At 37.9% G+C, this 27,758-nt stretch overlaps 1 protein-coding gene across 1 annotated transcript in view; it reads left to right on the top strand.

Annotated features, from left to right (window-relative positions):
- The first annotated feature begins 403 nt into the window (after positions 1 to 403).
- PRTFDC1 (phosphoribosyl transferase domain containing 1) overlaps positions 404 to 27,758 on the top strand; it is a 57,920-nt gene continuing 30,565 nt past the window's right edge. Inside the window, exons 1-3 of the mRNA XM_034402402.3 lie at positions 404 to 703; positions 7,782 to 7,888; positions 10,729 to 10,912. Coding sequence (XP_034258293.1) covers positions 638 to 703; positions 7,782 to 7,888; positions 10,729 to 10,912 — 357 coding nt within the window. The 5' untranslated portion in view covers positions 404 to 637. The remainder of the gene's footprint in view (positions 704 to 7,781; positions 7,889 to 10,728; positions 10,913 to 27,758) is intronic.

Raw genomic sequence — 27,758 nt, 5'->3', positions numbered from 1 at the left:
TGGGGCTAAAGCTAGACTGTGGCTTGCTGTATGCTGTAAATCAAAGCCAAATAAACCATGCTATAATTTAGCATTGTAGTGAAATGCAATTTGTCCAGCGAGGCTAGGTGTACAATAACCAGGTCAAAGATCCACCTGTGGTTTATTCAACGAACCAGCCTTTGCCACTCCATACCCCGATCCGTTTCTAGGAAGGCAAGAAGAGCGAGCCAGGGACCTCGGAATAAGAGACCAGGCAAATTTAATCCCGGCTCAGACGTGATTAGAAACGGGATTTTGCAGGGAAGAGACCTCCCCCCCAAAAGCCAGCTCTGCCTCTACCTCATCCCCCCCGATGGAGGAAGAGGCGAGCCAAGCCTGAGCTATAGAGCTGGGCTGGGGACCGAGAAGAGGGAAAAATCGCGTCCAAGCAACTAGAAGCTGCTGCACAGATTTCCCTCCCTGGGTCGGTTTGCTTGGCAGTAGCTTCTTCTTTCCTCCAGCCTGAGCGCGGCGCCGCCGCTGCCTTCTCCTCCTACGGCTCACCACATCCGATCGGAGCGAGAAAAGAGGCCGGGCTCAGCATTCACGTTTTCCTCCCCCTCCTCCTCGCCTCTCTGTTCTCCCTCCTCAAGGCTTTGTCCAGCCCCTTGTGAAGATGGCGGGGCTGAGCAGCAGGACTAGCGTGGCAGAGGCGCCGAGAAGCAGCCGCCGAGGGGTCGTGGTAAATGAAAACTTCCCCCCCTCCCGGATCGGACTGCCGCATTAGCTGCTGCAGGCGCGATAGCCAAGCCCGGCTCCCCTCCCAGTCCTTTCAGCACCCTGGCATCCCACCCGACCACGCTTCGCTCACCTGACCCTTCCACCCCTTCCCCACCTTCCTGGACTTCAGCCTCTGCCTTCTCGGTCGGTAGCTTAGATGACCCGTGGGATATTTTAGTACTTCATCGTTAGGGTACCCAGAATGAAAGCACGTTTGAACCGAAAGGGGAACTATGAAGCCGCGCGCTGGGAATAAGTTCCTTGCCACGAGTTGGGGGGGTGGGCAGGCTTTTAACAATTGCATGGCTCGCCACCCAACCGTGGAAGGCGATGGGGCTTGTTTTCTCTCGGAGAAATAGGTAGCCTGGGGTTGCAGACTTTTAACTACAGTACAGCATATAGAGCGATCTCGATCCTCTTCCTAATTGAGTGTAACACACGATCCTCTTGTGGGCAGGAAAATCTTTCACCGATTCTCTCCATAGTGAATATGATTTTGAATAGCAAAGACACGTCACACACACCTCTCTCCCTTCTCCCGTCCCTTAAAAGCCACGCATTCAGGATCTGCATTCATGCATCACACTAAATCACTTTAATCGCATCAGTTCTGCTAGAAGGTTTATTTGCACAGCTCCCCTTCCCCCTCCTTCCCCCCCGACTCCCCCATGACCTGGAGAAGTTACACGTGATACAGTGTTGTCCTCTTGCGTAATTGGTATAACGCTTATGAAAAAAGGAGGTGGAACCGTTCTTAGGTGTGTTTTTTTTCCCCCTCACTAATTCATTGCATAGGATTGTTTTATTCAGGTCAATCAATCTTCAGAAAGAGGTGGGTGGAAGATTGTACTGTTCTTTAGGGAGATGATTTGGAGGTTCTTAAGAAGATGCTTATAAAGAGGCATTATAGCTTTAGTACAGTAAGTGTCTTAATATTCAATATTAAGTGATACTTGACTTCTTAAATAATAAATATGGCTGCCTCCTGAACACATGAATCACAGACTAAATTGCATATGTGTTTATTTAAAAATAAACACCCTTATGAATGGAGCATATTACCAATGCAGATTTGGGCTGGGTTGTACTTGGAGAGGAGAATAGCAAGGAATATCAGGGATATTAATTGTTTAAAAACTTCCTAAAAGAATACACTTTTATAATACTGCTCAGAAAACCGCAGTGTAAACAGAAGGAGTCAAATACATCTTTACAGGTGGTCCTTGTCTTATTATTATTCATTTAGCAACTGTTTAAAGTTACAGTCGCCCTGAAAAAAGTGACTTGTGACCACTCCTTGAACTTACATCTGTATCCCATGGTCATGCAATCAAAATTTGGGCACTTAGCAACCAGCAAGTATTTATGATTTTTGCAGGATCCCAGGGTTATGTGATTGCCATTTGAAATCTTCCCAACCTGTTTCCAACTAGCAAAATAAATGGGGGAAGCTAGATTTTCTTAATGATCATGTGACTCACTTAACAACTACTATGATTCATTTAACAACCATGGGAAAAGGTTGTAAATTGGGTGCAACTCGCTTCACTCTCTTGCTTAGTAATGGAAATTATGGACAAAATTCTAAATCAAGGATTGAACTTCTTTTAATATGGCTAATAGGTATGAAATTGCACTGTCACATGATTTAAATTATAAAAGTGGCCAGATGAGAAGAAGCAGTTGTAGAAAAGGGGAGAATATTCTCATTTTTTTACTTCAGAAAAATCTTTTGTTTTGCAAAAAAAAAAGTCTCTTCTAAGAGACAGATAGTCCTCTAGTTATAACCATTTATTTAGTGATCATTCAGTGGCACTGAAAAAAGTGACTTATTGAGTTTCACACTTATGATCGTTGCAGCATCCTCTTGGTCATGTGAACAAAATTTGAATGCTTGCCAACTATTTATGACGGTTGCCATATCATGGAGTCATTTGATCATCTTTTGCAACCTTCCAGCCTTAACCATGTTACTAAATTATAATCTACAGTGATTCACTTAACTGACATTAAAAGTCATAAAATGAGGCAAAACTCACTTAACAACTATCTCACTTAGTAATGGAAATTTTGGACTTAATTGTGGCCGTAAGACAAGGACTATCTTTATACTGCTTAGGGCTAATTGTGCTGTGCTCTGAACCTTTTGCTCTGAAATGTATATATCAGTACTTTAAACTTTACATTATACAAAATTTTTATTAAATAGTCTATTTTGACAGAAATTTTAAAGTGCCGAAATGATTTGTTGGCAGAGCAGATCAGTCCTATGTGCACTTCTTAAATAACCCTCACTGTACACAGCAGGAGTTGCTTCTGGGTAAATATTCTGTAGATACAGAACTATATTGGTAATATGTTGTTGCTGGCATTAAAATATAACAGAATAACAGAGTTTGAAGGGACCTTGGAGGTCTTCTAGTCCAACCCCCTGCTTAGGCAGGAAACCCTACACCACTTCAGACAAATGGTTATCCAATTTCTTCTTAAAAACTTCTAGTGTTGGAGCATTCACAACTTCTGGAGGCAAGTTGTTCCACTGATTAATTGTTCTAACTGTCAGGAAATTTCTTCTTAGTTCTAGGTTGCTTCTCTCCTTGATTAGTTTCCACTCATTGCTTCTTGTTCTGCCCTCAGATGCTTTGGAGAATAGCTTGACTCCCTCTTCTTTGTGGCAGCCCATAAGATATTGGAACACTGCTATCATGTCATCCCTTCTTTATATTAAATTAGATATACCCAATTCCTGAAACTGTTCTTCATATGTTTTAGCTTCTCATCCCCTGATCATCTTTGTTGCTCTCCTCTGCACTCTCTTTCTAGAGTCTCCACATCTTTTTTACATCATGGTGATCAAAATTGGATGCACCCCTGGCCTTACCACGGGTGAAATGCTGCTGGTTCGGACCGGATCGCCCGATCCGGTAGCGAAGGAGGCGGGTGGTTCGAAGAACCAGTAGCAAAAATCCCTCCCCCCCCAATTTTCCAGCTGAGCCACGCAATTATCAGAGGCTTTTTAAATTTATTTTTAAAAGCATTTTTTCTACAACCTCTTTGACTGAAAAAATGCTTTTAAAAGTAAAAAAAAAAAAGCCTCTGATGATCGCGCGGCTCAGCTGGGATCATCAGAGGCTTTTTAAAAAAAAGAAAGAAAGCCTCTGCTGATTAGGCAACTCAGCTGGGATCGTCAGAGGCTTTTAAAAGTATTTTTTTACAAGCCAAAGAGGTTGTAGAAAAAATGGTTTTAAAAGTTAAAAAAAAAAAAAGTTGGCCATGCCTACTCAGTCCACCACCACCACCACCAAGCCACACCCACAGAACCGGTAGTAACAAATTTTACATTTCACCACTGGGCCAAGGCATTATAAAGTAGCATTAACACTTCACGTGATCTTGATTCTATCCCTCTGTTAATGCAGCCTAGAATTGTGTTGGTTTTTTTGTCAGCTGCTGCATATAAGGTAGAGGATGATAATTCATCTATAAATCTAAGGTGTTTTTTTTACCCAAAATATATACCTAAGAAGTACACTGTAGCCTTCTTAAGAGTTTGCCTAGTAATTCTGGGGGAATAATAATAGGACTGTGAAGCCCCAGATTCAAATATAGATAATTCTTGACTTAACAATCACAATTGAGCCCAAATTTCCACTGCTAAGCAAGACATTTGTTAATTTTGCCCCATTTTGCAATTATTATTTTTTTGCCACGGTTTAGTAAATCACTACAATTGTTAAGTTAGTAACACAATTGTGAATCTAATCATGATGGATTCACTTCAGTGGGAAATCACTGACTTCCCCATTGACTTTGCTAGTCAGAAGGTCACAAGAGATGATTACATGATCCCAGGACACTGCAGTTGTTATAAATATATATGATCATTGCCAAGCATCTGATTTGATCGTATAACCACAGAGTTGCTGCAATGTTTTTCTGTGCCATTGTAACTTAGCCACTAAATGAACAAGTGTATGTTGATGACTATTTGTAATGGAACTTTACTAGTGTTTTTAGGCACGATACACTTTTTAACTCAGCAACTTCTCACTTTGTTTCAGTTTTCTGTAGCTTCTCTAGCCTATCGATTGGAAACAACCATAAATCGCTCCTTCTCTCTTTTTTAGAACAATCACTTGAAAAGCCATATTTATCCAATTTTGAAACAACCAAAAGCCTAAAGTGGAAAATTTTCCACAAAAAATATTGACAAATTTCTAGCCCACATCTTTTGGTAGGTGGATCTATCTGCAAGTCAGCTCTTGCCACCATATTGAGAAGAGCAAATTATGTCTGGTTTATGCAATAAACCATGGTTTAAAAACAGGGTAGTTTGCTTTGAAGTATAAAACAATCTGTGTTTATTTGCATTGTATCCTTGCAAGCTTCAGTCCATGCCACACTTTCAGGAACTCAGTGGAATTTCCTTCTTACGGTTTGTGTTCTATTGGTTCTAATTTTGTGAAGCTGCCTTCAATTTTTATGTTCTGTTTCATGGCTGTATATTAATTTTAAGGAGAACATCACCTAATAGGAAGAGAGCGAGGTAATCATTCGAGAAGCAAGCTAAAAATCTCCTTAGTTGCTATAGGAATCTCATTTAGGAAATAGGGGCTATTATTCTTTTTCTGTACTACTCCCCTGATCACACCACTGACAATTTTATCATGCATATTTAGCTCAATAAGATAAATGAATATTCTTATGATAAGTTATATAATGGATTTGTATACTAGAGCAAAAGTATCTTTTTTTTAAAAAATCACATGGCCTATATTTATTAAAGTACATACAGTACTAATAGCTGCAATATTCTTAATGTAGAATTTTTTATTAATTTTCTCTTTACAGGTAGTCCTTGACTTATGACCCAAAATTGAGCCCAAAATTTCTGTTGCTAAGTGAGACAGCTATTAAGTGAATCACTGCAGTTGTTAACTTAATAACACAGCTGTTAAGTGAATCTGGCTTCCCCATTGATTTTGCTTATCAGATCACAAAAGGTGATCACATGACCCCAGGACATTGCAACTCTAATAAATACATGCTAGTTGTCAAGCATCTGGATTTTGATCACATGACCATGGGAATGCTGCAGTGGTTTTAAATGCGAAAAACTGTTATAAGTCACTTTTTCAGTGCTAGTGTAACTTCAAACAGTCACTAAACAAATGGTTGTAAATCAAGGACTACCTATAATATATTTATATATATAATATGTATTTAATATACTATGAACATCTCTGAGAATATATGTTCCCCATATAGTGAAATCTAAAAGAAAATACAGGAATATCATTCTATTTTCCTATTCCACAGAAATAAAAATAATTATATAAGGCTGACTCTTGAATTAATCATATTTAAAATAGACTCATTAAATCAGTACATTTAAGTATGACTAAATCAGGATGTTACAGATAATGTTAACATATAAAAAAACAGCTTGTCTTAATAAAGATGCAAAATTTCCTGTACTCAGAATGCTACCTCTATGCTTATTTTAGGAGTACAGCCTGGCTTTTTTTAAAAAAAGGGTAAACAGTTTTGAAGGCTCAAGGCCAATTGATCTTGTAAAAGGTTGCAGGAGTTCTCTGAGCGGAAGAGGACCAGAATTCTTCCCTTTTAGGATTGAGATTTAAGGATAGAGGGCTGGGGGAAGCAATCTGCTTACATTCCACCCGTAAACCTTCCTTGAAAAATGGTCCCAAATGGTCAGATATCACAGTGCAATTTTCAGATCCTCTGTAGGACTTCTAATGGGATTAATCCAGTAACATTTCAGTCAATGTTCACTGACCATTCGGCTATGCAGGGTTGGACCAGGACTAGCTAATACTTTGATTAAAGACAACTGAGAAATTCAAGATTGTAGGCTAGACATGGAAGTCATTTTTGATTTGAAGGGGAAATGGTGGTTTGCCTCCATAAGCCTTACATTCTCATTAAAACCTACTTTGAAAAAAAAACTGCAGAAAATTGGCTCCTTTGCCAGCAATATATTGATAATATGATCTTAGTGGGGCTGGAATTTGAGGCACATTTGTTGCTGTACTATCAATATGCTGCAATCCTTTGCAGATATGACCAGCCTAGATTTTGACTCAGGGAGCTGTCTAAAAAACCGCGAATCATGAAAAACTATGCCATAAACTTTTGTGGATTGTTTTCCACATTCCCAGAATTTCAGACGGAGTGGCATGCTAACCTTGAATTTTTGTCCAGATGGACTGGAAGATGTTTCTTGCCAACATCTTTAATGAAAGCTTTTCAGAGGAAATTTATCCAAGTTTGGAAGTTCCCGTAGTAGTTTACAATACTTTTAGGCACAGATCAACACTTGAAAGTTAGAAATGGTATTCTGTATTCTTGTGAAAGTATTTAAAGAATCATCAACTATCAAGACTAATGTGATCCCAGTATGTTGTACTGAAATGAGGCCAAGATATTATGACCCTGGATACCATCTTCCCCTGGAAATTCTGGAATCATCAAAATTTAAGAGTGCCAAAATTATGTAAGATTTGTCTGTCTGGTTCAATTTGACTGTTATAAAAATGAGTTGGAATTAAATTTTGAGGAGCTAGAGGCCATTTTGTGAGCAGAGACCAGGTCTTAATAGATGCCAGCACAGTTGTTGCCAACCATTGTGTTCAGCCATGGTTTCTTTTAAACATAGCTTATTAATAAGCCATAGCAACTGGATTTCCACATAAAACTAAGCTAAACTATCATTACCTCTTGATGTACAAGAATTTGAAGCCCATATTTTTCTTTGCGATGCTTGATTTTTTGATTAATCCATTTAGATACATTTCCTCTGCCCTCGTAATAGTTGCACAAATTCCCAGAAATTCTAGCCAGTGAATTCACTGGCAGATGAAACCCAACATGCCAGCAGCAACAAGATTTTGATATCTTCCATTCTCCTTAATACTTCATTCTCCATATTTAAAAGTCTGCTTCTTAGATAAATGTGGTAACACATTTGCAATACAATACAGAAATGTTTATTTTAACCAACTTATATCTGCTTGCAGATTTCAGATGATTGGCCAGGATATAGCTTGGATCTATTTGCGTATCCACAGCATTACTGTGGAGATCTTGATTATGTGCTCATTCCCCATGGGATCATTGTTGACAGGTAAAAACTTGATTTAAAACCTGTGATTTATATTTTCTACAATGTACAATCCTTCAATACCTAATCGTAGTTTTTTGTTACTTGTCCATTTTCATTTTTGACCTTTCAGCAGAAAGCTTGAAGAAGTCTCTTTATAAGTCTCTTTTCATTTCTATCATTCAGAATTTCCCATAGAAGAATGGCTGAATTCCAGATAAATTTCTTCTTTCGTGTCTAAATCAAACTTTAAATTGCCAGAATGAAGCCACCTTCTTGGCTTTGTTGTTGGCCAAAAAAAAAGTCATTTTCAGTATGTTTCTGTTAATACCCAATATGCCAGCCGGACTCTGTGTCTCTCCATAATTACACAGTGTGATGTCTGCTAAGAGCTTCCCCTTGAGTATATTAGTTTTACATTTAGGCACTCAACTTTCAACCTATTCAGCATCCTCCAGGTAATATAATGGAGGTCAGATCCTTCATCCTTTTCTTCCTTTAATATTATTCTTTATTCAGTGGTCTCCTTCCTCCATCTTTTAATTTGATTTTGTTCTTGTGTACCCTCAAGAATGTTTGTTCTTGCTATAAAACTGTTCCTAGATCTGAGTCAGTGGGCTTAGAGCATATGTCCATTCAGAGAATGTTGAGGCTCATTCTCTTGTTGCCACATATGCTGCCACATATGCTGCCACTTCTCTCCTGATCTTAGTGGAGCAATGCCAGTAAAAGGATATATTTTCCCTATTGGGGTAGGTAATTTCCAGAAAAATTCAGATACCACATTAAATATTATTATTATAAAATAGGGTTGTATATCCATTTTTAAACATAAGTTTTTATTTCTGATACATTAATTTGCTCCAAACGAGTGGGGTTGTTTGCCAATTAATAGAGGGTTTAGGTCCACAGCTTGTTTTAAACTATGTTTGAATGTAACCATGATTATAGGTTACATTCCAGAGAAATTCAGATATCACATTAAATATTGTTATTATAAAATAGGATTTTTATACAGAAGTTTTTATTTCTGATACATTAATTTGCTCTAGGCAAGGTTTTTTTTTGCCAGTTAGTAGAGGGATTAGGTTTATAGCTTGTTCCAAACTATGTTTGAATGTAATCATGATTGATGGAATAAACTACAGTGGCTTAGTTTGGTGCAATGCTAATTCAAAACCTAGCTTAGTTAGATTTACTAGCATGCTTGAATCAATTGAATGTGACATATTTATTTATTAAATTTAAATGCTCCCCATCTTACTCTAAAAAGCGACCCTTACCCAAGGAAATCCAGTGCTGTTATATGTTATATTTTGGATGTGAAAACTAAAACTTTAAATCTTCAGATCTATCCATTCTGCGCTGTTCTAGATGGCTGCCTTTAAGTAGAAAATTAAGTGGGAAAATGTCTGTTTTATATTTCATGCCTTAAAATGGGTGGGCCACAACTCTTAGCAACCCTAGCCAACATAGTTGATGGTAGAGATGCTGGGAGATGTGCCTGTTTCAAATAATAATTTACAGTTTAAAATAAACTCTGTCAAAATATGCTTTTGTTTTTGGTGAATGGGGAGTATGCCTTGATCACTTATCCTCCAGAGTGTACTATAAATTCTTATCGTGTGAGACATTTTGAATGTTAATAATGGCCTAAAGGCTAAATGTCTAAGATGCAAGTCAAGGTGCAGAGAAAAATGATGGAAAGAGAGACTTTCTTAAGTAACATTCTTCTGCTGTATTAAAACAGCATTGCTTTAGGATTGCTGTGCTCCTTACTGGATAATCAACTCTGAAGATTTGATATAATAAGCTGTGAAATTGTGCTGCATATTGACAGAAGAATCCTAAATTGTGCTGCATATCAAGCACGCTTCTGAGTGGTAATAATGTGTATAAGAATTCTGATCCTCTTGGGTAAAAGTGTTATCAGAGAGTTACATCAGAATTTGAAGGATGACGCTCATCCAAATATAAATATGTTTATATTTATATGTTTAGGAGGTGAAGCCTCTTTTGAGTTGAGCTGTACTCTTGGTAACTTCACATGCACTGCCATGCTATTTTTTTGACCTGATATAGAATTAATTCATTCATGTTTTCTTTTTAATTTCCTAGTCTAGCCTACATTCCTAGAGGTTTCTTAAAGACCTCCTGTTTAAATACTAAGCCTGATCTTGCTTAGTTGTCAAAACTGGCCAGGTTCTGGAAGGTGTTGGGTAACCCCTAGAATTACGTCACCAGAGCTAGGCTTAATTTGTTTCCCTTAAAGCTATTCCCAAATCTCCCCGTCCCTTGAAAATGTAAATATTTTGGCCAACTTTCTCCAGTGATGTACATTATTAACAAATATATATATATAGTGGAAAAATATTGAAGATTACAATTTTCACTGCATAACATTGAATGCACAATGCACTAATTTGCAGTCAAATATAATTGATTGGTTGATTGGTGCATATGGCTAATCATAATGCTGAGTGCCTCACAACAGTTGTATAAAACCAAAGACCACACAAATCATAAAATAATTATAAAGAAATTAAAAAAAGCTTATACTGTAGCCAGTCTTCCTGGATGCAGTTAAGAGAACTCAGAGTAGGGGCTACCACAGAAAATGCACATTTCCTGGGTGCCATTAGATAGCAACATTTAAGGGAAGAGTCCTAGAGTGCGCTTATTTTATGTGATCTGGAGAAACAGGTAAGATATCTTCAAGGAGAGATGATCCTACAAATAGCCTCTTTTTATGCCCTGCAGGAGAATAAAAAATAAATGTAATTATGTATGAAGTTGATTATGGTTGTGTTGCACAAAGAAGATATGTGATCTTACCTTATATTTATTTTTAATTCTTACTTTAGGATAGAACGTTTGGCCAAAGATATCATGCAAGACATTGGATACAATGACATCGTGGTTCTCTGTGTACTTAAAGGTGGCTACAAATTCTGTGCTGATCTTGTGGAGCATATTAAGAACCTCAGTAGAAACTCAGAAAGATTCATCTCCATGAAAGTTGACTTTGTTAGAGTGAAGAGTTATCAGGTAAGTAATATTTTTTAAAAAAAAAAAACAATACATCTTTAATGGAATGTTTTTTGTTGTTTTTTTTAATTTGATTTATATACCGCCCTTCTCCGGAGACTCAGGGCGGCTTACAATGCGTTAAGCAATAGCCTTCATACTTTTGTATATTTTATACAAAGTCAGCTTATTGCCCCCTCAATCTGGGTCCTCATTTCACCTACCTTTGAAAGGATGGAAGGCTGAGTCAACCTTGAGCCTTGGAGAGATTCGAACCAGCAGTAAATTGCGGGTAGCTGTGTTAATAACAGGGTGCGTAGACCACTGTACTATCAAGGCTCTCAATGTGTTTTGATTACTGCAGTTTTCCTCAGTCTAATGCTCCACAGCTATATTTTGTCTAGAATTTCTGGAATTCCTAGTTAACATGGTCTATGGCTAAACTGGCTGAGAATTGTGGGTATTGTTACTATATAAATAAGGACTCCAAGCTTAATTAAAACAGGATTGCGAATACAAATGACAAAATTTGATGAATTAGTTTCTTTAGCAGAGCCGAAAGGAGAACTATTTCCCTATTTTTCTTATGCACTCAAATTTATTCCAGAGTCTCCAAAAGTTTGAAGTAGAATTAGGGATTTATATTGGGAAGGAGAAAATGAAATAGTCCCGTTAAAATTCATCCTTTTTAAAGCAGCTTTCACAGTGGATTTTCCCAACCTTATGCTGTTGTATGTCTATGAGTAGATTGATATCGTAATGATAATAAATTATATTTTAATAGGGTTTTTTTCTTTCCTGAATAAAATATACTGAATCTTTGGGAAAGATGTTTAATTTAAGATCTTGCATTGACTTTACTAGTATAATGAATTCTTTATCCCAGCCAACTTCAGATTCCCTTTTTTCTTGGTGATGTAAAAAAAGAGACATTGAGCCAGTTGTTGGTTTACTTACTGCCAGGAGGTTTCCTGGAGGTACTTAGAAATTGTAACCTGTGTTAATGCCTACTTAAAGTTATACTTTACATGTATTTTAAAGTGGGTTTCAGACCAGTTAGCTGAAATTCAAAACTGAGCAACCCCATATTTTTTATTTTATTTTTTTAGTGTGGGAGGTTAGGGTTGATCCAAAATTTACTTTTCCTTCCCAAGTTGCAATGACCTCCCCTTCTCATAATGCTATATAGCAAATGAATATAGAAACTGGGAAATTCCAAAAGCATTTTCTTATAAGGGATGTGGTCACACAGCTGTTGAAAGTGGAAAAAAAGTGAAAAATTCTTCTCTGCTTGCCCAAGGCCTCAGGAGTGAATTCAAATAGCTCTTTGGATGGTTGCCATTGTTTACTGTAGATACTTCCTTCACTTTGAGTTATGAATATGTATGATATCTGGAATAGGAAGCTGAACTATCAGTAGCCAAGGTTGTTCACATTTCTTTTTGACCTACAGGCATGAGTTAAGTTCAAAGAATACTTTTAAGTAAGAAGGATTTCGGGTTGTCCAATTATTTCTTTGGCATTTGTACATCTCTTTGGCCTTGTGTTTTCAGACCATTTCTAACTTTCTGGGATGCAGATATTGCATACCGAATTCATCCCTGTCCTATAAAATTAGTATTTGCACTCCGGGATCAGTTCACACGTGCTTGGATTCCATTTTTGCACCAATAGCATTTACGCATGTAGCTGATGCGACAAGCAATTTGTGAATAAACATTCATTTGACTTTAATGCTTTAATTCTGCCAGCGTGGATCACAGGCTTTCTAACTCCCATCATTCAGTTGTCCTCTTAAATTTATCCTTTCTTTTTCGGTTCTTAATATCTTACTCTTTCTTCCTAATTCAGAGAGCAATATTCTTCACTTGATTGATTTTTCTATTTCTGAGGATCCCTCTACTAACCGTTTCCCATTTCTCTTTCTTAAGGGAGTCCTGCTGTTTTTCTGTTCATTTTATGCAGCTGTGCTCTTTTCTCTCTCCAACTGTTTGTCTCCAAGAACCATGTCCAAGTCTTGTAAACAGTAGTGGGATTCTGATGGTTGTTTTTGCTCGATGTTCAGCATTCGTGGCTAAAAGGTTAGTTTGTCACACCACAATGTTAAAGGGAAAGAGGGGAGGGAACTTCTCAACTGAAGCACAGAAAACATTCCCACAAAAATTAGAATGTACACTTGGTATCTGTGAAAAATAGGAGAACTGGGACTGTTTAAACACATGCTGTTTTACCACTCAGGTGTACAACCTGAGTCGACATCTATTCTTCGAAAAACTTGGGTGAAATCCAAGTGTGTACTGTAAGTTGTTATAGATTTGTTAATGCTAATATGGTAGTAGAAATTAGGGATAAATAACTGAAGAGTACGTGGATAACAAAAAATAATTTAAAATATCTTTCTTTTTAAATCAAATTAGAGATACCTTTTTGGAACATGTCCATCACCTTGCAGTCAAAGACTGGTTTTGGCCGTTGGCCTGGAAAAGTTGTGCACTCTGCCTAAGTGGGATGTTTTGGACAAGTTTTAGGGGTGTTCAGTTGGATTGATGGAATATACTACCTATATCTTTATCCTTAGAAAGCTCATCCTGACCCCTTAAAAATCATAGGCAAACTAGATTCTGTTAAAAGGGATCGGCTATGTTGCCAAGTAGTGAAGGAGGAATCCCTAAACGTTAATAGCATCTTTTCAGAATAATTTTTTTGTATTTAGAATAGAATAGAATAGCAGAGTTGGAAGGGACCTTGGAGGTCTTCTAGTCCAGCCCTCTGCTTAGGCAGGAAACCCTAACCACTTCAGACAAATGGTTATCCAACATCTTCTTAAAAACTTCCAGTGTTGGAGCATTTACAACTTCTGGAGGCAAGTTGTTCCACTGATTAATTGTTCTAACTGTCAGGAAATTTCTCCTTAGTTCTAAATTGCTTCTCTCCTTGATTAGTTTCCACCCATTACTTCTTGTCCTGCCCTCAGATGTTTTGGAGCAGGGGTTACCAATCTTTTGGTCCTCAGGGACCACTAAATTCATAATTTTAACTCCTGTGGATCACTAATATGAATTTTTTAAAAAGTTAAATAATATTTAGTGCAATATAAAAAATGCAAATAATTGTCTGCAGACCACCAAAATTTTCTCACGAACCACCTGTGGTCCACGGACCACCAGTTGGTGACCACTGCTTTGAAAAATAGCTTTATTCCCTCTTCTTTTGTCAGGCAGCCCTGACAAATTTGCGATTTGTCAAGAGCGATATTGATTTGACTGACACAAGAAGAGATGCAAAGCTTTGTAACCAATGTATTGTGCTCACATGGGTTGAGAAACATTGATCTAAATTGTGACCTAATACACATGACTATTTCTACCCCCCACCTTAACCATGTCTTTTAATTCTTTTGATAATGGTTATTTTTCTCCTTTGGAAACATCTCACAGTAAGCATTCGTTTTCGTGTGCAGTTGAAATGGTGATTTGTGCTGTGTTCTCTCTCACTATGTGGTCATAGATTAATTACCAATTGGCGCCTGGCTGGTGGAATGAATTTCCATAACCCTTAGAGTCAGTGTTTGAACTAATTTAAGATGAGTTTTCAAATGAGTGGGAGGGCCAGGGATGAGAAGTCAAATTAACACTTGATTTGGCCCTCTGTTATAAATGTTGGCAAGGGATCTTTGGCAAATAATCTTTCTCTCCTCTCCCCTTTGGTAGGAACTGCTTGTTTTTTATTCTGATCAAAGAGAACTCTATTAATATGTTGGTTAAATGTGAATTATGCCTCTTTTAATTGTTCATTTTAATGCCTTCAGAGCCGAGTACATAAATGACTGTATGTGCTCTACCAACACAATATTCCCAGTCTTCTGGTTTGAGGAGACATGAAAATGATATGGGCATTCTCACGAAACAGTGATATGGAATGGATTAATCACAAAGGACACAAAACACTGATTGATCAAAATGCTATCTGCCCTTCCATTGTTCTCCCTCCTGCGACTTACTGCCTATTTATTTCTCCCTATCCTTACTCTGAGTAGTTGGGCATACTTTCGTGGTAAGGACAAGGCTACAACTTCCCTTTATTTTTATTGTCCAGGAAAGCTCATTGCATCCAAAATATTGGCTTGGGTGGTTAATAAAGGACCATTGGTGAATTGGAAATTTGCTACATAACACAGATGTTGTGTTCTCGTGTTCCAGCAACAAATGCTTTGTAGTGCAAAACTTAACTAGTGTTGTGACCGAGGCTTCTTGAGTCATTAAAACACACGAGTAGTCCCAAAAACCTCTTATTGCAACAGCTGTGAATTACATTCATTCACAGCTGAGTCCCAATTAGTTGCAAAAAGTTCTTTGGGAGAAGTCCTTCGGGATAATCACCAACCTTTATCTCCCTTGACACTTTGCCAAAGACCTACTTGGCAAAGCCACATGGATTCCAGAATCAAACAGAGATGCCGACTGGGAACAGAATTAACAACGTTGTTTTCCTGCAAAGTGCCCATGTGCCTCTTGCTCCTCTTTTAAGCCTTATGGGAGGAGCCAATCATCTCCAGGCCTTACTCCCGAGTCGTCCCTTTTGTTTTAACTGTTCATGCCTTCTGGCAGCTCTGTGCACGCACACACTAGGAACAGGCTCCTTCTGTTCCTCTGTTTCTCTGCTGTCCAACTCTGGAGGCTCCAGAGTCCGTGCATCACTCCCAGATGGCCCTGACTCCATCTCTGCCTCTGATGCAGAGCCCTCGTCCGGGCCTTCCCCAGACTCCAGGACTGGCCCATGTTCATCCCCAGATTCCTCACTGTCAGACTCCGCTGCCAGCTCCGCAGGTTGCTGGCGGACCACAACAACTAGCTGTTTGACAGAGGAGGGATATGTTTTTAGGACTACAATGGATATTTTGCAGAAATAGACATAAGGTTGATATGGGAAGAACCATAAATTCTTGATAGGTTCTAGGATTAATTGTCTGAACTGAAGTCCTAGGTGTTTTTTCTCTAGAAAGAAGTCTTTAATCATTTTTTTTAAAAAAAAATATTTGTAGGTTGATGATATCTGTCACATGGATTTTTTTCTTTACATTTGGTAAAAAAAATATACCCATTAAAGTGTTAAAACGTTTTTAAAAAATCAACAACTGATTAAAAGCCGCTATTAAAACAGACAGATCATCATTGTTAAAAGGCAACATCTAATGATGAAACAATCTAAAAAACCCATAATCTCTCAGAAAGATTTGATGATCTTTCCCAAGATAAAAGTTGTGCACCAATGAAACAAACTGCCTCATCATTAGCATGTTTCTGTTCACTGGAGGTCTTCATATTGCAGGTAGATAGCAGCACTCTGAAGTGCCTTATTAGGCCTTGCTCCAAGGAAGGAGTTAGATTATATGACGTTGAGACCCTTCCAACCTTGTGATTCTAAGAGGAAAGAGCTAACTTAGCTTATCCCAGCCTGCTGCTTTCCAAATGTGTTGGATTACTTCTCTTATAATGTTGAGGTGTAATGGCTGAAGACCCTAACGTGTGCCACAAATCCCAGCCTTTCTTGACATTTTAAGTTCCTTCTCTGCAAAATTTCTAATATATTTTTAAAAAGCCATAAAGTAAAGTTAAAAAGCCATAAGGTTTTTAAGCTATAAGCCATAAGGTTAAAAAGCTTAACCTGCATTCTATTAGTACCTGTTAAAGAAATAGCTATTTTTCTATTGGTAATTCATGATTTGGGAGATTTTGAATCATAGCAATATGCTTAGCCTGCTATAACTATTAACTTACTTCCTTTTCCTTTATGCTAACAACATTGCCTGCAAAGCATTTCCTTTCATTTAATTATGGAAAAGGGGCATCATTAATTGGAGCAACCCCAGATTCTTTATAATTTCCCCAAAGACTTGGATGAAATCCTTTGCTGGCATCTCTTAAACCTTGCTCCTTAAAATAGATCCAAGTCAGTCCAGTGTCATATGAGGGCTAATGCAGAAAAGGGCGAGAGTACACTTCAAAAATGCAACAGAGTAAGACTGTCTTTTCACTCATCTCCACCAATCCTATGATCTTTCAGTTACTATAAGGCGGTCTTGTGATATGACACTTGTTTTGAGGGGAGGTGCTGGAATTTGTTGATGTTTGAAAACTGTTCCTTGGCATCTTTTTCAATTAGAACTGAAATCATCTATTTTTGTATTTATGATGGTGAGTTTTGGTAGAAATGCTGGGATGCAATTTCAGAATTGTCACAATGTCCGAACATATCCCAAACCTTTCTACCAGGTGATATCAAAATAAATTATACTTCAGGTAGCATTGTGTTCAATAACCTTAATCTATGGTTGTCTGACTAGGATTTATGAGGGCTGTAGTATATCAGATTATGCAAGTACTATGTTGAAGAACAGGACTTTTCAATATCATTTGTTTTAATTAGTAGTTTTAAGAAGAATTTATTTTCAAATGGTTTTTAAATTATGAGTTGTTATAAATACAGTGTAGGTAATGAGCCATATTTTTTCATTACATGCCATCAAGTCCTTGTCAAATCCTAGCAACTACATAGATTTTTTTGCATGACAATCTGTCCGTATCTTGGTGTTTTAGATCTTCCAGTGGTACATCCATTACCATAGTTAAAGCTCTTCCTGCTGGTTGTTCAATTTTTATCAGAATTGGATAAAAATTAGAGCTTTCTCCAGACAGCTAGGCCTTTGGATAAACATGTCCAAAAGTAGAACAATATAGAGTCTGAAAGAAGCACACATTTTTTCTTCTATTTAGTTGTGTCCAATTCTCAGAAATTACATGGACAAATCCCTGCATTTTTCTTGGCAAGGATTTTTAGAAATGGTTTCTCATTGCTTGCTTCCTAGGGCTAAAAGAAAGTGACTAGTCTAAAGTCACCCAGCTGGCTCTATGCCTAAAGCAGGACTAGAACTCATAATTTCCTGGTTGTTAGTCTGATGCTTTAACCCCTACATCAATCTGGCTCTTGGAATGAAGCATATACACTCTGCTTAAATGATAAAGATATTACAGAGCCAGTTTACTTTATGGTGGTGGACTCTATACATGCTTTTTTCCCTCATATTTCCATTCCAGCCTGTAAATTAATATACAAGACCTAATATTTGCCAGCTTACAGGTTTCTAGTACCAATTTATAGTTTCTGCTTATTAGATATTCACAATAACATTTGTTTAAGTGAGTGTTTGTTTTCTGTATCATTAATTCTTTACATGGTCAGTGAAACTGTTATTAATTTGAAAAAGAATCTATTATTAATTTAAAATTACTAAAATTCGATTTACTGCCTGTATTGTCAGTTCCACGACATAGATAACTAAACCATTAAATCCTATATCTTAATCCAGTTCATTTCTTCACCGTTCAGATGCTGGAAAGTCCATATTAAAATATAACTTATACTTAACTCCTAAAATACCAGTTGTACATGTTTTAAACATGAAACCTAAAAAGAATTTCTATTATCTACAAGCATTACACCACTGTAAATATTAGAAAGCAATCAATTGAAACAATGTTATTGATTGATAATATTTGATATATTAATTTAATCATTCCATAATTAATATTGTTTAATATAATTTAAAAATGAATAAATATTGATTTTATTGATTTTAAGGATTATCGGTAATCTTGTGATCAGCAAATTTGATCCAGTATAGGCATCTAAGCACATTCTAAGCTTTCATTCTAACACACCACAACATGTTGTGGTGTGTGCTACAAGGAATGTGTTCCCAAAATGTTTTGTGTCCCTGAGTCGGTCAGCAAACTCCTCTGTTCATTTAGAGCCCTTGGCAGTACCTTTGTTCTCCACTACTTGCCAGATTATCAGATGCCCTGATCAGCTTCACATTTACTTATTGTTGTAATTTCTGATTCCAGCTGCCCAATAACATCTAAAGCTGCCAGGCATCCATTAGATCTTGATTGCCAGCTAGAAACAGTCTGCATCAACACAGCTTCTGGCAAAAAATTATAACTTATTAATCTCCATTTTTCAGCATTTGCTGTTTCAGATTATTCTTTTAGTATATTATATTAGCACAGCACAGATCTGGGTTTACACCAGGCTTACACCTTTTATTTCTCCCTCTCTTAACTCTAGGTACCATCTTTAACAGTTTTTTAAACACACTTTGATGTTTTGTGCTGTAGTTGTGAATGTCATATTTTCTAGATTTTTATGTTGGTCAAAAATGAAATTGGATTGGATTCCAAAGATATTCCAAGACCAACAAAAATGATTATAGAGGCCTGGAGCTGAAACATATGATGAACAGTTTCAGCAACTGGGTATGTCTAGTCTAACGAAGAAAAGAACTAGAGGTGACATGATAGCAGTTCTCCAATATTGTCCCAAAGAAAAGGGGCTCAACCTTTTCTCCAACATTGAGCACTTGAGGGCAAGATAATGAGTAATGGATGGAAAGCTATCGAGAGATGCAACCTAGAATTAAGGAGAAACTTCCTGACAGAACAATTAATCAATGGAACAACTTGTCTCCAGAAATTGTAGATCACACACACCTGTGGTTCGAGCCATAGTGTTTTATGCAGGTTCTCATAATTCTTCCTTAATTTGCTTGCATAAGAGTCCCATTTTCTGGGCTATATGTAGTATTTGTACATAGATCAATACTGAAGATGTGCAAAGCCTACTGTTCCAGAAAGAAATCGGTTTAGGAAACTCTGGGGAAGCGCAAACTGCTTCCGTTTGGAAGATTACGTTATGGAAAACAGCTGGACCACCTTCTGAATGGCTATGAGTATTCAAAATGTTCTGTTCCCAGAGAATGTTTAGCAGACCCTTAATAATGAATAACATTTATAATCTTGATCGCCTTACAGATCAACGAAAAAGGATCCCTGTCCTCCAGTTTTCAGTCTGGCAAGATAAAAAGAGATAACCTAGCACAAAAAAAAAGGAGGGGAGAGGAGAGAAGGAAGCAGGTATTTAGATATGCCGAATCTTCATGCTAATGCTGATAACTGTAATGAGAAGGTGTAATGCAGCCAGAAGTTGTCAGAGGTCTTATGAGGACTAGCTGGACAGAAACAGCTCAAAAAGAAGAGGAAATCAAAATTAATGTTTGCTCAGCTGAGTAGATGGAATAGCTCTAATTCCTGCTTTTTCCCTCTAGTATAGCCTAATGGAATGCAATCCTATGCACATTGATTCTGTGAAGATTCTTTCTGAATAAATAACGGATAGGATTACACTGTAAAATAGTTTGTGCAAAAGGAGTTAGAGGATAAGCTGCAAGCTATGGCACTCTGGATATCATAGCACAGAAAGGGTGTGTGCGTACAAAAAACTGTGATTGTGTGGTTACTTTGTTTTTCCAATAGCTTTTTATTGACTCCAGAAATTATTTGTGGTAATTTGTGAATTCCTGAAAAGTGGACCAATCCCAAAATATGACCTTATATTCTAAAGTCATTTTTGCAAAATTAATTCTTAAAGGTTAACACACCAAGTAAAAATATTTTGATACTGGAACAGAATTTTAGTACTGGTTTTTGTTTTGTTTTTTGGGTCATTTTCAATTTCCAAGTTAAAGCTCCCTGCCAGACATAGCTGGAAATTATAGCCCCAAAGAAAGGTCATGGTAGTTCTATCCACTCTTGAGTAAAAAGAAACCAATGGACAAAAGGAACTCTTCTCTCGCCTACAGTTACAGAAATCTCTATTCATGACTGTGCTAGATAGTCATGAAGATTTGTACGTAAGTAGCTAAGGGATACTTATTCTCAAGCCTAATTCCATTTTGCCTTAAATGGCAGGCATCCTGTGTGCCTAAAAGACTTCTCCCAGTGCTGGTAACCTATACATTGAGGTTAGATAGCGAAGCACTATTCACAGTCTGGCTAGCAATGTGGCGGTCAGAGTAGAAACTCCTCAGGGGTATCCCTCTGATTATGGAACTTCCTCTTGGCAGGGAGGTTGGCAGGGGTGTTCCGACTGTTGTGTTTCAAAGAACTGAAACTATATTAGCTTGGACATTCGAAAGATAAGAACTACACTAGGATATGTTTGCCTTTTAAATGAATGTTGTTTCGTTTTATATTCCACTTTATAGAAGCCTATGAATCCTTACATTATTCTTTATCTGTTGATCTTTATTCAGGATTGGTTTATTGCTATTTTATATCTTGCTTTGGGCTCCTTCAGAGGAAAACGAGTACACGACAATTAATTGTAAATGCTAATAATAATTTCAATATTTATTTTCCCTTCCCAGGATACATAAGTTGCTCTGAAGTGGCTAGTCTTCGTTTCGATGTTAAAAATAATTTTGCAATAGCCTCTCTGATTACATAAGAAAATATAAACAATTTAATGTTTTATGCATTGGTCAGGTTCACATAAGAAAATTAACTCAGTGAAAAGGTGACCTGAATATATTGTGTGAACAATACATTTTCTTTTAGTGCCATTGTGGGATTTTTAGCTATTCACAGTCTGGATATCAAAATATCCCTATACAAATTGGCTTTGGGTGAGTCAGAAAAGGCAGAAATATTGATCCATATTCTCCTTCACTACCCTCTATTAATATGTCCATTCAACATTGATTATACTTCTTTTGAGAATAAAGGCAGGCAGCATTATTACATTCTTATCGTTTACATTTCTCAAGAGTAGCTAACATTTTCGTGCATAATATGAGGCAAGGTCTTTGACTCATCTAATATTCAAGAAAAAGTGGTATACCAGCAGAATTATATACTTAACAATTTCCTAGGATATATGATTTATATAACATAAAAGTCTATCTTGTGAATTTGGATTGTCTTTTACTTTTATGCTTATTTTGGACTCTAATAATATCACTTACTGACCAAAACCTAGTCAACAGTGAGATTAAAAAGGGGTTTGTTTTAAATTAAAGCAGCCCTGTAGTTATATTGGATCAGCCTATTCTCATCCAGTCTTCCAAATACCAAAATTCACTCAACTGTAGGGCAATTTTCACACCCAATCCTGTATGACCTATAAAAAAAATTAATGAAACCTTGCTAGACTTCTCTTGACAAAAGATTTTATGGAATACAAGATAAGATTACTGGAAGTGGGAGAGGGATACTTTATTGCTCCAAACCATGACTCTTGACCAGCTACTGTCACTGTGCTGCCACAACCTCTTAATAAAGAGATATGACGTGATTAGTGTCTGATGGAATTAAGCATGCTCTCTGACCAAAGCCATATGTAGACTGGTTAGGAAGCAGAAAATATTTTCATAAACAGTACAGGTTCCTCATATATTTTTATTGCAGTATAAAGAGATAGTTTTATTGACCAGAGTTTAAGAAACTTTGATGCTTTTCAGGGAGTGTAAATTTATCAGATCTGCATAGTTAACAGCATAGGGATATGGGCTTGTTTTTCCTGGCAGCTACCCCTGCTGATTTTCTTCATTCATCTAACTAAATTTGGAAGTTAAGGCTTCCTGGCTACTTGTTAAATGGTATTTAAAGTGGTCTTTGTTCTTCACTCCTCCATTTTTAAGTGCTTATATATTGACACCATGGGTGGAAGGTTAATCTAAAACAGACGAGAGAAACAGAATATATTGTGTTGTTATAGTATCAGCCAGGTTTTCATATCGTATATGTGCCATTAATCATTCCATATGTACCTGTTACATATACATTACTACCACTGGAAGAAGCATTTCAGTAAAAGCATGTTAGTATGCTATTTTTCAAGATCAGTAAAGATATATTGAGTGTTGAGTGTCAATGCTACAAAACTAATTCATTTTACATTTTTTATACGGTGCAGGGAGGCTATGCTCCTTGCAGGAGGACTTCAGCTTTGGATGGCATTTGTATCTTGTTTACTCCCCTGGGTCATCTTTATATCTATCTGCTATTTGTGAAATGTTAGGATGGTTTTAATGTTTCTTTGAAATATTCTTATTTGGCTGCAGCATTATAGTTCTTTTGCAAATAAATCATCCAGTCCAAAACATACATGTCTATGAAAATTAATTGTTCTCTTTTAGATTGTCTGAATTTTTGTATACCTTTGTCAAAAATATAGATTGATGGAGATTCTCAGTAATCCAGATCATGGTTGTCCCCAAAGTGGTTTTTTCAAAAGGCAACAGTGTCGTGTTCTAAGTCCGTTCCCCTAGTGGAGAGCATGGAAAGTCAAGCATCATTCTGATTGGCTCAGCCATTTGACAGCGAGTATAAAAGGAACTGTCAAACTGGCGCAGGCGCTTCTGTTGTGATTGTTGTTTAGGTTAATAAAATGTTACCTGTTCATCCGAGTTTCGCCTCAGTCATTGCGCAGCCCAATCGCCCTCAAATTTAGCACTGGCGACGAAGATGGGATTGCCAATCTGAGCGAAATGGAAAAGAGCGAGGTTACTAAGGGCAGTTACTAACGAACAGTCAGCAAGCGACAATACGTCGCACAGCTTCAGTCACACAGAGCTGTGGAACCGAGTCCGTTGGCAGGAATGGCTTCTACACAAAATTTCGCCCCGTTCAATCCGACAACGGAGTCGTGGGAGGCGTATGTTGCATGGTTCGAATGTTTCCTTATCGCCAATGACTATACAAATTTATCAAGTGAACGGAAACATGCCTATTTCCTCAGTTTCTGTGGGGCCGAGATGTTTGAAACTGCCATGACCCTAATGGCCCCTCAGTCCATTCACTCAAGGACCTGGGATGAATTTATGAGTAAATTAAAGAAGCATTATGCCCCAGCTCTGTCAAGGATTGCAATGTGCCAGCACTTCTATCACAGAGATCAGGCTGAGGGGGAATCGATCAACCAGTACGTGGCAGCTCTGAGGAAAGCAGCGCAGCACTGTCAGTTTGTGAATCTTGATGACTATCTCCTTGATAGACTAATTAGCGGCATGCGGGATGAACCTCAAACAGCGATTAATAGCCAAGGCCTCAGACAAGCCTGAGCTGTCATTCCAGGAGGTATTACATGAAGCATGCATCGCTGAGCTGGCCACCCTCTCCATAGCTGATATGCCTAGGGGACAGGAGCCGTTGCCACCTAAGGACCACCCTAGAGAATGGGAGGAACCCAGAACTCCCTGGTCCTGCGTACGTATTGATTTCGCGGAGCCCCTTCAAGGACAACTATTCCTAGTGGTGGCCGATGCTTACTCAAAGTGGGTGGAAGTAGTGCTAATATACACGGCCACTTCAGAGGCTACCATCAGGGCCCTCCAGAGAATATTTGCCGCACATGGGCTGCCCGACATGCTCATGTTGGACAACGGGCCTCAGTTAACATCTACCGTTTTGAGTCCTTCCTGACCCGCCTGGGAATCAGGTATTGCCTGATATTCCCATTCCATCCGGCCTGTAACAGATTTGCGGAGAGGGCCGTGAGATCTGCTAAAGAGGCGCGCTAAAGAAAATGGGGCCAGGAAGTTGGCAGGAAGGGTAGATGAGTACTTATTGGTGCAGCACACCACCCCAAGTCAGAGCACTAATAAGAGCCCGGCCGAGGTCCTGATGGGCTGTAAACTGAGGACCACGTTAGCCCGGTTGCACCCCCAATACGCCCCTAGTAAACCTTTAGACTCAGGCAGCACGCACTGGTCGTTCCAAGTAGAGGACATAGTTTATGCCCGGAACTATGGAGGGCACCCCCTATGGCTGCCAGGGAAGATTGTGAGTGTCACTGGGCCCTATTCATACAGGGTGGATATGGGCCTGGGCTGGTTGTGGAAACGTCATAAAGATCAATTGAGAGATAGGTAGCTGACTCAAGCCGAAAACAAGGGGACGCCGCCGAGCGAGAGGGCCAACTACAACAGCAACAACAAGAGCAGAACACTGCGATAGCAAGCACACCACCCCCGACCAAGCCCCGCAGCATGGAGGATGAAGAAACCCAGCATTTACCTGCCAGCGGCGAAAGGAACCCGGGAAGATCCAATGGAGCAGACACAGCTGGAAGCAGTGAGGATCCAACGCCAGGCGAAAGGTCAACTCTGCAAGAACGGTTGCAGGTTCCAGGGCCCCGAAGATCAGGCCGGATCCGCCGGCGGCCAGCGTATCTCCAGGACTACGCATGCGCGAACGTGGTGGGGAGGAGTGTTGTGTTCAAAGTCCTCTCCGGAGCCGTTCCCCTAGTGGAGAGCATAGAAAGTCAAGCATCGTTCTGATTGGCTCAGCCGTTTGACAGCGAATATAAAAGGAGCTGTCAAACTGGCACGGGCGCTTCTGTTGTGATTGTTGTTTGGGTTAATAAAATGTTACCTGTTCATCCGAGTTTTGCCCCAGTCATTGCGCAACCCAGTCTCCCTCAAACTTAGCAAACTGGACTTTGTTTTTTCTTGAAGACATTTCACTTCTTATTCTGAACTGAACTGAAGAAATTTCTTGGATGAGAAACGAAACATGTTCAATGAAAACGAAGTTGTCTTTTGAAAAAAGCACTTTGGGGACTTATAGATCCTAATGATATAATATATATATATATACAGTCTGAATAACAACTAATATCAACTAATATCAGAGGTTGGTGCTTCTTTCACTTATTTCATAAATAAAGTTATGACGAAAGACTGAGAAAATTTGTTAATTCTGGAAAAGTAATGACACATCGGCCAGATCATTTTTTGAAAGTGTCAACTTCGATCTTGGAGAAAAGATCCATAGAAGGAAAAATAAAGAAGCAAAAGAAACTAGAGTGAAAGTAAACTGACTGCAAGAAAAGATGGTATGAATCCTATAAAAATATTAAAAGGTAGATTAATTTCTCAGTACAATAAATTGAAAGAATATATAAGAAAAGAAGATGTAAATGATGACTAGAACATTATGATTAAAAAATACAGAGTAGAGTAAGGATATGTGACATTACCTTAATAGAAAATCTGGCAGAATATAAAGTAAAAAAGGTTTTGGATGAGAAAAATGCATAGAAGAAAAGAGGTAGTGTAAACCCTAACAATAAAAAAATATACTGCATCATGTGACTGTATTAGATTTGTATCATAATTTTCCTATAATGTACAGTAGATCTACAGAGAAAATATAGTCTAATAATATAATCAAAAAACACAATGACTAGTTAAAAGCTGCACAGAAAATGTAGACTGGTTTTTGATAAAAATAAAAAGATGTTTTGGATATAAGGCTAAAGGAGGTTAAAGCTCCAGGGGAATGAATCAAATTAAAAATAAAAGTGGTGCAGTGATTTGGGATGAATCTAAAACAGGGAGAATGCTGGAAGGAGTATTTTAGAGCTATGTAAGAATCATAATTATATGTCAAACTGCAAAATTAAACATTGGTGTCCAAGAAAACATGGATGAAAAAGAAGCCTCAAATGTGTGAAATGTTGAAAAATGGTGAGGCTGCAAGTGTAGCTTCTGTAATTGGAGAAATGTTAAAATATTAAAATGATTTGATTAAGGAGCGACTGTAGAACCTGCTTGAAGATTGGAGGAGTGTAATTGTTGTTCCCCTGTAGAAAGAAAAGGTAGAAAAAAACAGATACAAAAAAACTAAATGCGGATTTGCTTATTAAGGATATCTGGGAAGAGGCTTTTTGATTGAAAAGGTGCAAATGGTGACAAAGAATAATACTTAGGAGATTGGTTGTACTTTTATGCCAGACAGAAAGGAGAAGGAGTATATATCGGGTGTCAAACTGGTGGCCTGCGGGCCGAATGCATCACACGCAGGCCATGCCCACCCCAGCTCCGCGAATGGGAAAAAATCACGTGATGGCAATGTGATGCCGTGAGTTTGACATGGTGTATATAGACCAGATTTTTGGTTTTTAGTAGGTCATAGAAAAACATATGAGAGACGAAGTTGACACTATTGTACATTTATCGATTTGAAGAAAGCATATAACAAATGGAATAGGCTTCAGTTAGGGAATATTGGTGCAAGTATGGAGTTGAAGATTACTGCTAAGTGCAGTAAGAGTGATGTAAATAAAGGATGGATATCAGTAGATAGGATGTTGAGCAAATGATTGAACATTATGCAGAAACTAAATCAATGGTGTGCAAAACAGATCCTCGATTTACAATTGGTGGCTAAATAGTATTCAAAGTTACAATGAGGTTAAAATAATATAGTCCTCAAGTTGTGGGTGGTATATGATATGAGGGTGTGGGTTTGATGAAAGATAAGGACTTTCCTTAAGCAGGGGGTTGTACTAGAAGACCTCTAAGATCCCCTTTCAGCTCTATGATTCTATATGAACTGATGGAAGCACATGATTTGCAAGTTAGAAGGTGGACTAGGGGATGTTGGTGTAAGCTATGTTTAGCTATATATTTAGTTTCCTTTTCTTATCTCAAGCTTTTAATTTTTTAACTTGTTCCTTATTCTATTTTGTGTTTTGCATGATTATGCTTTCTTCAGAAGGGAATTGGGTGATGAAAATATTTATATGTATGTCATATGAACTATCTAGAGAACACTGAGTCAAATAAACTGATTGTAGATAAACTAATTATAATATATAATTTATAAATATAATTTATAATTAATATAATATAATTTTCTCCCTAATATCTTTCTGCAGATTATTTTCATCCAGGTACAACTAGACTCAAATATATTTGAGCCTTACAAGTCCTATTTTTCTCTTCTGCCTTTTTATTGAGGATTATTCTAAATTACATTGTGGCTCCAGGTTGGCTTATAAAATACAAGATATGCATAACTACTTGTGGTCTGCTAGTCCTGTTTGGTGAACCATGGGGGGCGGGGGGGTTGTGTTATATTCATTCTCATTCCAGACACATAGCATAATTCCTCTTCTTGTTGCTGTAAAGCACAGAATGTTATTGGTGGAGAGAGACATTGGCAGTTGCTCAGTTCAAATGTCA

This window comes from Pantherophis guttatus, chromosome 4 (assembly GCF_059756535.1).
Source record: "Pantherophis guttatus breed Tessera chromosome 4, ASM5975653v1, whole genome shotgun sequence".
NCBI classification, from domain to species: Eukaryota; Metazoa; Chordata; class Lepidosauria; order Squamata; family Colubridae; genus Pantherophis; species Pantherophis guttatus.
This window is presented reverse-complemented; position numbering and strand designations above follow the sequence as displayed.